This window comes from Passer domesticus, chromosome 2, assembly GCF_036417665.1.
Source record: "Passer domesticus isolate bPasDom1 chromosome 2, bPasDom1.hap1, whole genome shotgun sequence".
Classification (NCBI taxonomy): domain Eukaryota; kingdom Metazoa; phylum Chordata; class Aves; order Passeriformes; family Passeridae; genus Passer; species Passer domesticus.
The window spans coordinates 17,343,874-17,359,117 of NC_087475.1; the positions used below are offsets into that span (position 1 = coordinate 17,343,874).

Below are 15,244 nucleotides of genomic sequence, written 5' to 3' on the forward strand. Positions count from 1 at the left end.
GCCCGCCTCCGCCTCGTCCCGGGCCCGCCTCCGCCTTTCCCCGGGCCCGCCTCCGCCTTCCCCGGGCCGCCTCCGCCTCGTCCCGGGCCGCCTCCGCCTCATCCCGGCCCGCCTCCGCCTCATCCCGACCCGCCTCCGCCTCATCCCGGGCCCGCCTCCGCCTCATCCCGACCCACCTCCGCCTTCCCCCGGCCCGCCTCCGCCTCCGCCTTCCCCCGGCCCCGCCGCCGCTTCCCTCGGCTCCTCCTCGCCTTCCCCCGCCCCGCCCTAGCCCGGCAGCCCTTTCAGGGCCGGGTGTCCTGCCTGAGGGACCCTCGCCCCCTGCGCACCCTCGCCTGTTCTCCCTCCCTCCCGCCTTTCCAGGGTCTCCCGTGCCCCCTCCCTCCTTCCCCGCCTCCTCCGTTTCTCCCTGCCCCCTCCGCTCCCTCCCGGCGCCGCGTCTCGCCCGGCATGGCGAGCAGGGACGGTAGGAGCCCCCCTCCCTCGGCCCGGCCCGGCGCTGGGGTGTGAGGGTGCCCCGGGATGGCGGAGCGGAGCCGGGGCGCTCCGGGGCTCCTCCCCGCGGCGTTTCCGCGGGAGGCGGGAGGCGGGAGCGGGGATGGCCGGCTGCAGTGTCGGTCCTGCCGGCTGCAGGGACGGTCCTGCCGGCTGCAGTGTCGGTCCCGAGGCTCCTGCGGGACCCCCGCGCCTGTCCCGCCCCGCCCCGGTAGAGCCCCGGCCGGGGCTGCGGCCCCGTTCACCCCCTCCGCCCTCGGTTCATGCCTTCCCTTCCTGCAGTGCTGGAGGACACGGTGGAGGAGCGTGTCATCAGCGAGGAGTACAAGATCTGGAAGAAAAACACCCCCTTCTTGTACGACCTGGTGATGACACACGCCCTGGAGTGGCCCAGCCTCACGGTGCAGTGGCTGCCTGATGTCAGCAGGTGAGGGGCGGCACGGTGCCGCGGAGGCGCTCGGCTCCTTTCCTCTCAACCGTGTGTAATGAGTACCTTGAGGATAAAAACCATGCAAGACGAGAGCAGTTTGGGTTAGACTTCTCTTTGTCGTCTTGTAGCCCTTTGTTTTGCTTACAGGAACAAGGTCACAAGTTGGTACTTCACCGAAGTCTAGATTAGCCCTGCAGAAGGAATTGTGAGGTGTGAGCGCAGAAATCTTTCTCAATTTATTTCTAAATAAGAGATCTCATGCTCATCTATAGTTAATTCTGATCGAGAAATCTGTCTACTAAATTAGCTCATTCTTAAAGACTGATTTTCCTCATGTGCACTGTATGTATTGTTTCATCCAAGCTATAGTATCTATAGCATAGTATAAGCTTGATATCTTTTAAGCCTGGACTTACTTAAGAGAATATTCTAAAACTAGTTCTTTGCATCCTGGTTTTGTCCCTGGTTCATTGTTGAATTCACGTGTTTAAATTTCCCATTCTTTCACAACCCCCTGAAAAAATTGTGGGTTCAGTTTAATTTCTAAAATAATCGTAAAGATGGGGATAGAATCTCTTCATGTGCCAGTTACTACAGAACTTAAATTGTTGCAGTAACAACTCGGGGCTCCACTGAGGTAGTGGACAAGGACTGGTGTAACGTGGATTTAGGTAGATTTTAAAATACCTTGTGTGTAAGCATCATGCAGTTATCAGACTCTCTTCTATAAAGTCCCACTTTACATATGGGATGTTTTACGTGTTGGTTAGGTGATCGCTTCATTTGGTGTACCAGAATGTTTGGGAATTATGTGAGAGAGATGTGAGCTAAATAGTCATGGCATGGAGAAAATGCAGCGGGGATTTGAGGGTGTGGAGCCCTTATGAGGAACACTTCTGCTTGCCTCGTATTTTGCAGATTGACTTAATATTCAGTTTAAAACCTGGTATTTCCAATTATCCAGTGTCAAAATATGTAAGCCATTTAAGGCAAGGACTGCCTCTTTGTATGGCATCTGACATGATGGGACACCTGTTCCTGATGCAAGTAAGTGCGTGTGCATTGTGTTTCTTGTTTGGTTTTGTATTTTTCCCCCCCTCTACACTTGGAAGTGGTGTAGTAATACCTGTGGTAGTTTATGATTACCCAAATGATTCTGGATTGCTTGGATTCAGGAAGCATAATTAGTTTGTTGCATTCAGGAATGCTGAGGTTGCTTGGTTTTTACTGCTCAAATTTGTCCTTTCGGAGATGAATGGCACCATCCATCCAGCTGTTCACTTTTAACTAAATGTTACATTCAACCACCAGAAGAGAAATTTGATTCTAGTTCAGATAACTGGTAAAAGCTCCTAAGAGAAGTAACTAAAATAGGTTGCCACTAGTCTCCTCAGGATTTATGTTTTATGGAAAGGAGTATTGATTGTTTCCTAAATCAGTACTGTGAGACTCTAGTGAAATTAGACCAAAGTAGGTATTGGTGTGTCCTTTAGCTGCTGTGCAAACTGTAACTGTCCCTGTCAAGCCACAGTGGCACTGTTTACTGCCCTGTATTGTCACTCAAGCCTTGCTGGTTGTGTCTTTGGTTGGCTGATGGCAGAGTTCAGTTTGCTTTATTACACAAGGCTGTGCAACAAAGGGGAGAATCTCTTAGGGAGGGTCTCTTTTCTAGCTCCCTGAAGAGGTTCTCACCTTCAGGGTTATTGATGCAAGCTACGGAACTTCTGGAACTGAGCACATAATTTTATCCCAACATTTATTATTCTAAACAGGCCAGAAGGAAAGGATTATGCTCTGCACTGGCTGATTTTGGGAACACACACGTCTGATGAACAGAACCACCTGGTTGTTGCCAGAGTCCAGATTCCCAACAATTATCAGTTTGATGGTTTGAAGTCTGACAGTGAGAAAGGAGGTGGGTGTGCAGCATTCTTGGGTTCTGTTTGAGCAGTATCATTACTGCTTTCAGTTGTTTTGGTAATGATGTTCTAACTTTCTATTAAATACAAAAGTGGACAAATACTTACCAATCCACACCAATTCTAGACAACTAAAAAGAAGAAATTTTGTTTTATAGGAGCTTAGTTAAAATTGATATGCAATTCCTAGTAGAATGTCTACCAGCTCTCAGTTGTGGTGAAAACTGGTGCAAATCTACCTCAAATAAACACTAAAGCTCTGAAGGAGGATTCTAAATATCAGAAGTGTTAATGCTGTTGTGTTACATGGTGTGAGTCTTTCCTAGTCTTTTCCTGAGTTTAATACGGTGCTACCACTCTTTCTTGCAGTAGGGAAGATGCTGTGAAATGCTGTTTCAGTAGTCTAAAATAATGGATGGGATAAACTAACATTTTTCTGACAACTGTAGAATTTGGTGGCTTTGGATCTGTGACAGGCAAAATTGAGATGGAGATTAAAATTAACCATGAGGGTGAAGTGAACCGTGCCCGTTACATGCCTCAGAATCCCTGCATCATTGCAACAAAAACACCCTCTGCTGATGTGCTGGTGTTTGACTACACTAAACATCCTTCAAAACCAGGTGGGTCAGACTGCTTGGAGCTAAGCAAAATGCCTCTGGTCACAGAGGAGTAAACTTGTGTTTAACTGTATTTGGGAGAGAGTTGCTGAGCTCTGGAACCCAAAGGAAAAGGTCCATACCTTCAGTGACTTTAACTTCCTGGTTATGCTCACTTTCATAAAAGAATCATGGCAGAAGCAGCACTCTCTGAAGGAGTGCATGTATGAAATATAATTATTGCAACAGAAACAAAGTTCTTGGGTGATAATGATGCTTTTATGGATTGATGTGCAAGGACATGCTAAATGAAAGGAATTTTCTATCTTTCAGACCCAAGTGGAGAGTGTAATCCTGACCTTAGATTAAGAGGACACCAGAAGGAAGGCTATGGCTTATCATGGAACGCAAATTTGAGTGGACATCTTCTCAGTGCATCAGATGATCATGTAAAAACCACATCTTTTCCCCTGTGAAAAAAGCCCAACTCCTAATTTATGCTGTAGTAGAATATTAGAGAAAATCTGTCCTAGTGCAGATGTGTATTGTTATGTGGGGAAGCTCTCACATATTGTAATTACATTTCTAAAGGCTGTCAGTTGGTTTTAGGCTGTCATCAACCACAAGTTCTTTTTAAGGTTCTTGATGTAAGAACAGAATGTTTTGATAGTTGTCTGCTGGAAAAAACCCTTTAAACTGGATTGGGTCAAGACTATGAATTAGTAAGACTCTCAAAGATCAATAACTAATAGCTTATAAATTTCTTTGTGAACTTTAAAAGTGTAAATTGCTTTTGTGACCTTCTAAATAATCCTTGGGCCTTTAACTTGCAGAAGGCTGATTGATAACTTAGCTCTCATTTATGGCATAATAAGTGTTCTTTTTCAAAAGCAAAGAACTGCTGCAGGAGTGTTGTCTCTTTATATGTAGAGTGTGATTGATTATTTATTTGAAAGATGATACAATCAGAGTCTGCATTTCAATAGAATGTGGCTTATTTACAGACTGTGTGTTTATGGGATGTAAATGCTGGACCCACAGAGGGCAAGATTGTTGATGCAAAAGCCATCTTTACGGGGCACTCTGCAGTAGTGGAAGACGTGGCATGGCACCTGCTCCACGAGTCTCTGTTTGGATCCGTGGCAGATGATCAGAAGCTTATGATGTAAGTTAGGGGAGTTTTGGGTAGGGTCTGCTGTGTCCTGCTGATGCCTTTTTTCAACCTGGAAATGAAACAAAATGCACTTTTGAGATATTAGTATGGGAGGTAATATAAAAGTGGATCTTTATTGGAGGTCTCCAGGGCAGTTATGGAAGAATGTCCACAAAAGCCCATACAGTTTTATAAGTTTGTCAGTTATGCTAATTTACTAAAAAAGAACCAATTAGGAGGATAAGTGCTGATGCAGTTACCCCCCAGGTCAAACTCCTTCTCTGGAGCACCCCCCTTGGTACTGGCTGCACTTTGTTTATAAAAATGTGTCTCCACGAGCTGTTTTCAACCTTGGTAGCCTGGGAGAACCAAGATAGGATAGAGGCCCTTTGAATATGTTTTGTCTTTCTACCTAGGGAAAGGGCATGGAAAACTAACCACTAATACAATAGGCTACAAATGTTTGTGTAAAGAATACAGAGAATATATGAAAGAAAAAAAGGTAAAACCAAAACAGCATCACTTCCACTGGACCTAGTCTACAGCACTTGGATTAAAAAAAAGGTCTGAATTTTGGAATGATTTCATGTAGCTCTTTATGGCAATCAGCTACAGTGATGGTGCAGATTCACTGAAATCTACATGCCATTTAATGTGTTCACATCACTTGAAAAGAAGATGTAACTAATACGTATGTCAGCTTCATGGTGCAAGCTGTTCATGTACAACAAACACAAGATACTGAAGGTTTTGGAATGAAAGCTGTAACTTCAGAGTTGAGTTTAGTAATAAAAGCTATAGTGAAAAAGAACTTCCTATAAAAACTTAAGTTTGTTTGCTTTCCCTCTTTCCTCCCTGCCCTGACCTCTTCACTGCCACAGCTGGGACACAAGATCTAATGCCACGTCCAAGCCGAGTCACTTCATAGATGCTCACACAGCCGAGGTCAACTGCCTGTCCTTCAGTCCCTACAGCGAGTTCATTCTGGCAACTGGCTCTGCTGACAAGGTTTTCACTTGTGTGTAATTTACATTCCTGTGTAGTGCAGATGAAAGCCATTACAGTAAAACCAGTTTCTTGTTGCTTGTGTCTCCCAGACGGTGGCTCTGTGGGATCTTCGAAACCTAAAGCTGAAACTCCATTCTTTTGAGTCTCACAAGGATGAGATTTTTCAGGTGGGTAAGCTACTTACAACCTGTAGAAAAAACCCAAGAAGAGTACTGACTTGGACAAGAACATGTAGATTTGTGTTCTTGCAACACAAATAAATCTGTTGAATCAAAATTCACTGTGTTGAGTTTGACAGTTACAAACAGTACTATGTAGTTTATTTCTGCCTTTCCCCACTTGACTTCGAAGCAAGTAGTCAGCTTAATGGTAGAAGGATACTGGGTGTCACAAGTCTACTTGCACCTTAAGTACAAGTAGAAGGTTTCTCTAAAATTATATGCTGTAGAGAGGATTTGGATTCAAACCTAATTTTGTGAACTTTGCCTATTTAATTAGGTGCAAGTAACAGTGATTTTTAGACAGATTTCCTGAAATATTGTATATCTGTAATAGTGAAGTGATGTTGTTTGTTCAGCATGAGAAATCTTAAGACTAAAGCAGTTTGTTTGAGCTACTGAATATCCTCTGTGCTGGAAGAAACTGATTTACAGGGTATAGTTAAAAATTAGTGGCCAGGGTGCTAGTTATTCAGGATATGCTTTATAAATCAGTAACTGCTCACTGAAGTTGTTTCCTTTCAATAGGTTTACTGGTCTCCTCATAATGAAACCATTCTTGCTTCAAGTGGTACCAATCGTCGCCTTAACGTATGGGATCTGAGGTGAGGAAAATTCCTTTCTGTTAGTGTGTGTGAGCAGATGGTTAAAAAAAAGGCTGCAGGCCTGCATTATTTGGCAGGTTTGATTTGTGCTGTTCTAGCTTTCCTTGCCTACCTCAGGTCTGGTTTTCTGGGTATAAATAGAAACAGCACAGTACATCTAAAGTTACTTCTCCATCAGGGTTTCTTGCTAATAGCATTGTTTTCTGTTGTCCACTTGTTGCCTAGATTCAAAAGACAAAACTTGCAACAGTGTTAAAGTGGTAGGATAAAAAGCAGTTCTTTAATGAAAGCTTTCAGGTGCACAAATACAGCTATATGTGTATGTGTGACAAAGGACTTCTGCAATTTTCAAAAGGTTAATTAATTAGTTTATCTAGCATGTACATCCAATAGGAGATCAATTGGCCCAGTAAAACACCCTTGGGTCTGCTCCTTTGGAGTTGGTCCAAGGGTTTCTTTGCCCTATTTCTTGTTATGTCTCAGCTTCTGGTGGAAAACAAGATGTCCTTGTCAGAAATTCTGTTATTAACAATAAGACTAAACAGAATTTCAAGAATGTGTTAGAAAGGTTTAGCTAATTATTCTGAAATGGAGTGAGGACAGGAAAAGTACTAGAAATCATACAACTATATATTAAAAATCTACAAAGCTACAAATATGAAAGGCTAAAAATCTTCAGGCATCACATCAGTAAGAGATTTTTACCTCCATGTGCTTCACAAGTTAAGATTCCATTTCAGTAATGACAGTGCCAGACAGTTGATGTTTTGTACCTGGTGCTTATAGATATTTCACAGTGAGAAACACAAATTGCAAATATGGGAAACAAAGGCCAGGAACTGTTCAGTTAAGCTGACAGAGAATGCAACTGTCATTTTAATAAAAAGTATAAACTACTTTTTTGCAGTAAAATTGGAGAAGAGCAGTCTGCAGAGGATGCAGAAGATGGGCCTCCTGAGCTGCTGGTACCCTTTTGTTCAGGTTTCAGTGTGCTGACTTGCTGTGTGGCAGTGAGATGTCTTGTCACTATGCTGCTAAAACTGGAGCTGTTCCTAAATCTTCTCACCTCCCTGGTTTCCAGTCCATTGCTTTAATTTGCTGTAGGCTTCCGCAACTCAGTTCTGAAGGTTTCCCCATTTCTTGTGTGACTGTGTAAGTGCTCTTAGAGATAATCAGAATAAAATATGGCTAGATTTCACATTTCACAGTCCAGCCCTGTGTGAAGAGAGACCATTTTGATGATGTCAGTTGTTGCTGTAATAATAGGAACTGTTGTCTCAAATGCTGTCCCAGCAACTGCATCTGTGTCCATAAGCAGCAAATGGAAGCACTTGAACACACACCTTCCTTATGTCTGTTGTGACTCTCTAGTAGCAGGTTTTTCTTTGGGTGGTCATTAGCATGATGAATTTAACTTAAGAATCTTGGGTTTAAACAGATTTATCTAGAGTTGAAATGGCTTACTGAAGCTTGTGGGGTTTTTTTAACAGTTTATTCATGGAGGACACACTGCCAAAATTTCAGACTTCAGTTGGAATCCTAATGAGCCTTGGGTAATCTGTTCTGTATCAGAGGACAACATAATGCAGATATGGCAGATGGTGAGTGTCACAACAGCTCTTAAGTTACTCTAAAGCTTGTTGTATAAATGAAACTGAAAAGGCTTGTTCTTCTTGGGGCAGCTTGTGCCTTCAAGGACTGTAAGTTCTCTGTGCCGTATACTTCTTGATCTAATAAAAAAGTGTAAGACTTTGAAAAGAAAACCAAGACTAAAACAACTTCAATAAAAGCAACCACTAGTTAATTCTTGATTCCAAGTTCTAGGTACTAATTAACATTAAGATTTATTTTTAACAAAGTAGTTGCAAACTTATATCCAGTATTAGCCAAGTCTTGCCCCCCCTGCTCCCCCATGTGTTGGCTGTAAAGCAGGATGCCTTTTAAATCCTCAGTTAGTTCATAGTACTTTACATTATAGGAAATTGATCAGCTATCTTAGAAGTGTGGAATAAAGTAATTTAATTGAGTTAAAAAATTCTTAACGGACTTAAATGTGTGTCACAGGTCAGGCTTCTTTTTTCAGTGCCTGCTCTTGTTTTGTGTGTTTAGACTGTGGTTGAAATAATTCCAAATGAAGTGTTATAAAATAATAGGGCTAGTGGTTAAATGACTACTGCTTTTGCTGTTGAAATGGAGCAATGCAAGAAGGCAGCTGCCAAAATGTAGCCACTGTGCACACATTTCTAAATTTGGCAACCCTTTAAGAAAGGGCAGGAAGAAAATCCCCTCAAGGAGGGGATGATGGCTGTGCCACCTTGGTGTTACTGAGGATTTTTTCCCTATATCAAGTGTAGAAGATTGTTTAAAAACAATTGTGTGTATCACTTGTAATGTTTTGTGTCTTCAGGCAGAAAACATTTACAGTGATGAAGAACCAGATATAACAGCAGCTGAACTGGAAGCTCAATGAATGTAACTTTTCTTCTTTAAGGAACTACAGGGAATGACATGGTAATATAATTTGACTACTGTATATATAAAATAAAGCCCTGTAAAAAACGCTCAAAACCAAATACCAAACCAAAAAACCCACAATCACTGGGCAGAGGCATTGCATCAAAACAAGAATATTCCTAATTGGATTAAGCAAAAAGCTTGTATAATCAAATTGTCATGGGATACCCTTGGTTCTGTGGCACTTTGAGCTGTTGTATACTGTACAGCAATTAGCTTAAAAGAAAATGAGAATGACTTAATACCTATGTCTATATTTTTAAATAAATTTGTGTGTTCCAAATGAAATTGTCAAATCCTCACTCTTCGCACATAGAAACTGTATAAAAAAACCCCTTTTGTATTAATATGTAAAAAGAGCTTTTCACTTTTACCACTTTTGGATTGGTTTTGCATAAATAAAATCTATTTAAAAAGTGTTTGGTGTGTTTCACGTCGACTGGCATAAGTTGAATACCTTCTTGTATTCAATAATAGAACAGAATTTATTACCAGATAGCAATTAAAGTTATGTATTTTTTAGTTTATAACTTAGCCCACAGTTAAAAATATGGGAAGATTAGAGTTGTCTTCATGCAAAAAAACATTGGAATACATGACTTCACAAAGGGCATGGGTATAGAAGGAGGTTTAGGGAATCCAGGGGCAGAGCCAGTAGATTTCCTGTCAAGTTCAAGTACAAATCTTGAGTAGGCTCAAGTAATTTCTTTGTGTTTGGGTGATTAGTGGTTGGATTTTGTCTGTTTGTGTTGGTGGGTTTTATGTGTTAGTGTGTTGGTGGGTTTTTTTTGGGTGGTGGTAAAAGCACTGTCCTTTATAATTTTCTTAAGTGCCAAAGTGCCAGTGTCCTCTCAGTGAATTGGTGTCACCTGTGGTTGGTTAGAGCCTTCCTGCTGCATTTTTTACTTAAGTGAGGCAATTGGGTAGTTGTCTAAAATACATCAGTGTCTGAACTAATAATAGACAAACACACAGTTTGCTTCTAAACCTTGGACTGACTGAAAAGCTCAAGAATTTTGCCTGTACAGAAGCAAAATTTCTTCATATTTATCATGGATCTACAGACAGTTGATGGATTACGTTGGGAACTGTCAGACAAGTCTAAGTGGAGTCTATAGCTCTTAGCTACTTAAGATCTTAATTAAATTAATTGCTGGCTGTCCTGATCTTTCTGCTCAAGCTGAAAAAAAAAGATGACAGTGGTGACTGATAGTGAGACAGTGATACCTTGCTCTCCTCTCCACTGGCACTGTAACAAGTTAGTAGACAACTGGGCTCAAGCTGTGTATCTGGAGCTGCCTGTGCTGGCCCTGGTGGGATGGAGTGCTTGTCCAGCTGAGCAGTGCTGGGGACTCTGGTTTGGATTCATGGCTGGAATGCTGCTGATAAGGCAGCTGTGCTTTGGTGCTTGCTGGGCAGTGCTTGCACACTGCAGGGAAGGAGCATGGGCTGGGGAGGAGACACAGCTGGGACAGCCCAACTGACCAAAGGAATATTCCTTTAGGCCATGCTCAGCAATGAAATGGGTGGAGGAAGGTGAAGAGGGCCTTTCATGGTGGCCATTGCTTGGATGGTGGCAGGGCACTGACCTGTGTCAGGGAGGGGGCAAGTGGTTTCATTCCCTCACCCACTTCTGAAACTCCTCCAGCTGTACCCAGGAGATTTTCTTCCTGTTCTCTCCCCCACCCTGCTGGGGAAGTGCAAGTGGCAGCACATGATAAGCATTAAACACTGAATTCAGAGGTGGCTTATGGTCAGGCTCTACATATTTTTTTGCAATCATTCTGACACACACACAGCTCTTGAAAAGCAGGAAATGAAGATGTCAATGGCCCAGCTTTCTGGACAAACAGAAATCCTTCCCTGAGAGCATGGTGGTGGCTCCTCCTGGTGCAGATAGAGCAGTGCTCTGTGACATGACCTCTCCCTGCTGCTGTCCTCTTCAGTGCTCACTTCAAGGAGACCTCCTGGCTGCTTGGGACCAACACGTAGAGCACAGCTCATCCCTAGAATTGGTGATTCCAGCTTTGTGTGTGAAACATGGTTGGGGTTGTTCACTAGTCTTTTACTGCCTCACTAACTGAATGGGAGAGGGAAAGTGGAGTGTAGCAACTACATTGCTCTTCTCCTTGCTTTTCTTATGCTACTTTTTCTTAATTCCCTGTCTGCTGTTACCAGGGCACTCCTCTGCTTTGTAGTCACTGGGTCACCAGGCATGGACTTGTCTCTCCACACCTTTTTCAATAATAGTTCCTATTAAATTGATGCAGCTAGGCAAAAAAAGCTTAAATATTCCTCTGGAAGGCTGACATGCTGTTGGAGGTCAGCAAGCAGGTGACAAGTGGACAGGATGTGCTAAATAGCATGAAAGGTCAAACTGCCAAAGGACTCCTTGGCCACTGCTTTACTGACTGTGCTTTGGTCCTGCTGGTGTTCTGGATGTACAAACACTAAAATGCCATGCACAGGAAATGGAAATTAATGCATTCTCTAAATATGTGTTTGGTTTGGCAAGCCCCCTGCCACGGGCAGGGACACCTTCCACTTCCAGGTTGCTCCAAGCCCCATCCAGGCTGTCCTTGAACACTTCCACAGATGGGGCTTCAAGATAAGGCATCCACAGCTTCTCTGGGCAACCTGTTCCTGTACCTCACTGCCTCCACAGTAAAGAAATTTATTCCTAATATCTAATCTAAATCTACCTTTTGGGGTTTAAACTCATTACCCATTATCATTCCCTTTGCTTGTGAAAAGTCCCTCTTTGACACTGACTGAAAAATTTGCCACTGTTCTTGATTTTCTCTACTGAAACACTAAGAGCTCAGATCTGCATCTGTAGGGATCAGTGACTGGTGGTACCTTGGATGTCCCACAAAGCCCTACTTCCCTCTAGAGCACAGAGGAGCAGCCACCTGGGGACTAGAGAAACACTCAGTGCCTGCTCTCTTACAGCTGAAAGGAACATAATTTCATTAACTATACATGCATTTCAAAGTGCAGCAGTAAATCCAACCTCTGCATTGCTTTCTTTTCCCCAAGTCTGGATTGTCGTTCTCCAAACCTGTGTTCACACAGCTTTCTTCAGCAGCAGCAACCTCACACCAATTTTTTTTAGGCAGCTCTAAGCCCAGTCCTGCAGCCAGTATTGAGTTAGGAAAGTCTACATCTTATTAGCTAAAAGTGTTTTGTTACAGAGAATGCTGGGCTGGGACAAATATGGTTTTTAATTTGCAAGTAGTTTTTTTAAAACATGCCTGAGTAGCATGTTTGTGAAATGTGGGAAGATCATATTGAAGTTGCTTTAGCTGAATGCTGTAAGATTTTGATTTTAAAAGCTGCTGCCTCCCACAGGACCTAGGTAACTGCTTATGCACTGCTGTTTGGTAGTAGTAAATATAATGGAAGCTGAAGTTTAAAAAAAAAGAAAAGTAATAGTGCAGTCAACCTGAACAATGGCTCCAGCAAGATACTTCTTTATTGCATTAGACAAGTTTCTTTAGGTGTACTTAGGAAGTATACTTATGTGTTATTCCTGCAGATTCATACGTGCTGAGGAAAGGAAGCATGATCAAGATTTCCATCCCTTGGCCTTTCTTTCCAAGGGAACTGTGTACAGTTTTGAGACTTACCTTTTTTTGTATTGGCTGTTCCCAGAAGAGCGGGTACAACAAAAACTATAGAAGGTCATCTAAAGTGAAAACTACCAATTTAGAGTGACTTCCTCATTCTCAACACCTATGTATTTGAGGTAATTTCCCAGTATTTTTTCTCTCCGAGGTTTTCAGCCTACATCAAAGAATCTAAATCCTCTCCTCTTTGTATTAAAATACAGCATGAACGACAGTGAAACTATAAACTGTATTTTAAAGCAGCTGTTTTATTTCAACAGACATGTTTTCTGGAAGTTGAATGATAAAAATCTCCAGCCATGCTCATCAGACCACACCAGTACTTCTGGAGAGCAGCAGCTGTGGCAGTGGTCTTTTATTGCTAATAAAGCCAAGTACCACTACTATTCTGCATCACAAATTTTTGTTCCCCCTCTTCCCTAAGAATGGGATGGTTTGCATCACCAACTCCTCTGAAGATAAACTTAACAGAAGTATTTGTGAGGAGCTGCAAGGCATTAAGTGTAACTGATGCTGCAGTATTTAGGAAGACTGATACCTATGTAACAACAAACCTGAGTGTGTGTGTAACATTCCTGCATTTTGCTTCAGTGTGGCAAAAAGCAAGTTTGGCGTTTTCCTTTACTGTGTAAGAAAAATTGTATTTGCTTTTATTGTAAAATGCAAAACCCTTGAGAACCTTAACTGTGTGATAACAGGTAATTTTTTGCTATGTAGCACACAGTTTATGCTATTATCCACACTATACTTTATTGTCTTCCATGTGTAAGCAATGCCTCTTCAGTACTGAAACAGCTGAAGAAAGCTGTGTAAACTCTCTACAGGGAACAAGTATTAAAGTCAAACACCCAGTCTGACCTGTGGTTTATGGCCACTGAGATGTTTGGTGGGGTAGATTCTTCATAATTCTTTCAACATCAGCTTCTGTCTTGTGAATTTCAAACCCAAAGCTGCCCCAAGTTCAAGCAGAAACAAACATGGATAACAATGTTTTGAGAGTTCAACTATTCTTCCCCTTTAAAAGGCAATGGATGGCTCTTTTAAAACATCAACAGTGCATGAAATCCATATTCTGGAGAAAAGGATTAGGAAAAAAGTCAGTAACCACCCAGCAGGAAACAGCAGATGCATAACGCCAGCAAAAGCTTTGAGGAAAAGGATTTATAAAACAGGCAGCATGACCAAGATCAAATGGTTTTATATAAATACAGGCATAAAGGGTAGAAACCAACCAAACAACTCCAACAAATTACATGGATTAAATACCAGTATCATCATGGACTTGGCAGAACTGAGGTAGTTATTTGGATGCTTAACATCAGGACATAAATCTGGTGGAAGTGATAGTGAACTACATCAACAGGGACTATTTGTCACATGGCTGTATTCAGATACATTTTAAAAATTAGTGACTTAAATTCATTTTCTCAGCTTGAAATATCATGAGATGTAACAGGGAATTTCAATTTGTAAAGGCTCTAACAAGTTACTATCTTGAAGTAGAGCTGTAGGAGCAGTGTTCTTGGCACAGTCTGGAGTTACACAAAGGCCTGCTTCAAGTGTCCCAGACCATGAGACAAGTACAGCCCAGATCCCTGTTTCAACGAGAAAGCCAAAACAACATGCAACCCCAAAGCAAAAAGATAACAAACAGTTTTAAAGGAAATTAAAATAAAGTCTTCAGGCACAACAGTATTCTTAAATTACTTAAAAGTTCAGGCTCGATGGGTGCCAGAGTCAGCAAGGTCTGTAAAAGCTAACACAGTCAGATGAGGCTGAGTTAGGCTGTTAGAAGGAAATACAACCTTCCTTCAAGAAGAAATAGCTAAACAAGAAGAAAAAGGTGGAATTATCAAAATTTTAATGTAACACTTAATCCCCAACCAAACAAAACCAAATCAGAAAGGATCAAAAAGTATCTGTGAGGAGTAACTTTGTAAAGGCCTAAACCCAAGTATCTCTGACTACCTCAAACACACACGTGCCTGAAGGGCTCAGAATGCAGCTGGTGAAAAAGGTTCTCCCTTCTTCACTAGACAAGTACAGCTCAAATGTGTGTGTACATGTTTGCACGTGCATCAGCAGGAGAGACTTAGCGCTTGATTAAAAAAAAGGAAAAAGCCAAAATCCCCAGATATTAACTGTGACCAAATTTCCCTCTAGCAAAAGCTTGCAAATCTGACCCATTTTTATAAGGAACTTGGGAAGGCTGGGAAGATCCAAGGAAATAGTACCAGATTTGACCTCTGTACCAGCCAGCATGCACTGGAAGAAAGGAGGGAAGGAGGTGTTTACACAGCAGCAGAAGCAGCACTTTTGAGGAGACAAGTCTGAGATACAAAGGAATACTTTGAAGCACAAGGAGAACTAAGACCAGACAGTGTGGCTGGATTTCAAAATACTTGGCACAGCTCTAGAAAAGGCTCAGGGCTAGGACCCCTGTTGTTTTTATACAACGGTATTGTCAAACAAGTTAGTATTAATTTTTTAATTAAAAAAAAAATTATCTTCAAAGAGTCAGAGAGCATATCAAGTATTGTTGTTGTAGAGCAATTCCAAATGCTACCTAGCGAAAACTGACACAAAGGAAAACTGAACTCAAAACCAGCTCCAAAGCAAAACCCAGTTTAGGGAAGTTGCCAAATGTTAGAGTATATACCAAAAAAGGCAAATA

General features: G+C 42.0%; 1 protein-coding gene and 1 long non-coding RNA gene across 7 annotated transcripts; both read left to right on the plus strand.

Moving 5' to 3' along the window:
- The first annotated feature begins 312 nt into the window (after positions 1-312).
- RBBP7 (RB binding protein 7, chromatin remodeling factor) lies at positions 313-9,360 on the plus strand. Of its 5 annotated transcripts, XM_064407596.1 has the most exons (12): positions 313-466; positions 778-922; positions 2,698-2,840; positions 3,294-3,467; positions 3,777-3,892; positions 4,448-4,608; positions 5,478-5,604; positions 5,694-5,771; positions 6,351-6,427; positions 7,335-7,392; positions 7,918-8,028; positions 8,835-9,360. In XM_064407596.1, exons 1-12 carry the CDS (start codon positions 451-453, stop codon positions 8,895-8,897), a joined length of 1,269 nt encoding a protein of 422 aa, XP_064263666.1. In that variant the 5' UTR covers positions 313-450; the 3' UTR covers positions 8,898-9,360. The 5 variants fall into 5 exon arrangements, 4 of the variants coding, with proteins under 4 accessions (XP_064263666.1, XP_064263668.1, XP_064263665.1 ...); XR_010355563.1 differs by lacking the exon at positions 313-466 and having other exon boundaries at positions 634-922; positions 7,335-7,408; XM_064407595.1 differs by lacking the exon at positions 313-466 and having other exon boundaries at positions 643-922.
- A 238-nt stretch (positions 9,361-9,598) lies between these two features.
- On the plus strand, positions 9,599-13,347 carry LOC135293440 (uncharacterized). 2 transcript variants are annotated; one of them, XR_010355566.1, is made up of 3 exons: positions 9,599-9,630; positions 12,480-12,689; positions 12,831-13,347. It is a non-coding gene; the product is annotated as an uncharacterized LOC135293440 (long non-coding RNA). The 2 variants fall into 2 exon arrangements; XR_010355565.1 differs by lacking the exon at positions 9,599-9,630 and adding an exon at positions 10,766-10,956.
- The last annotated feature ends 1,897 nt before the right edge of the window (positions 13,348-15,244 follow it).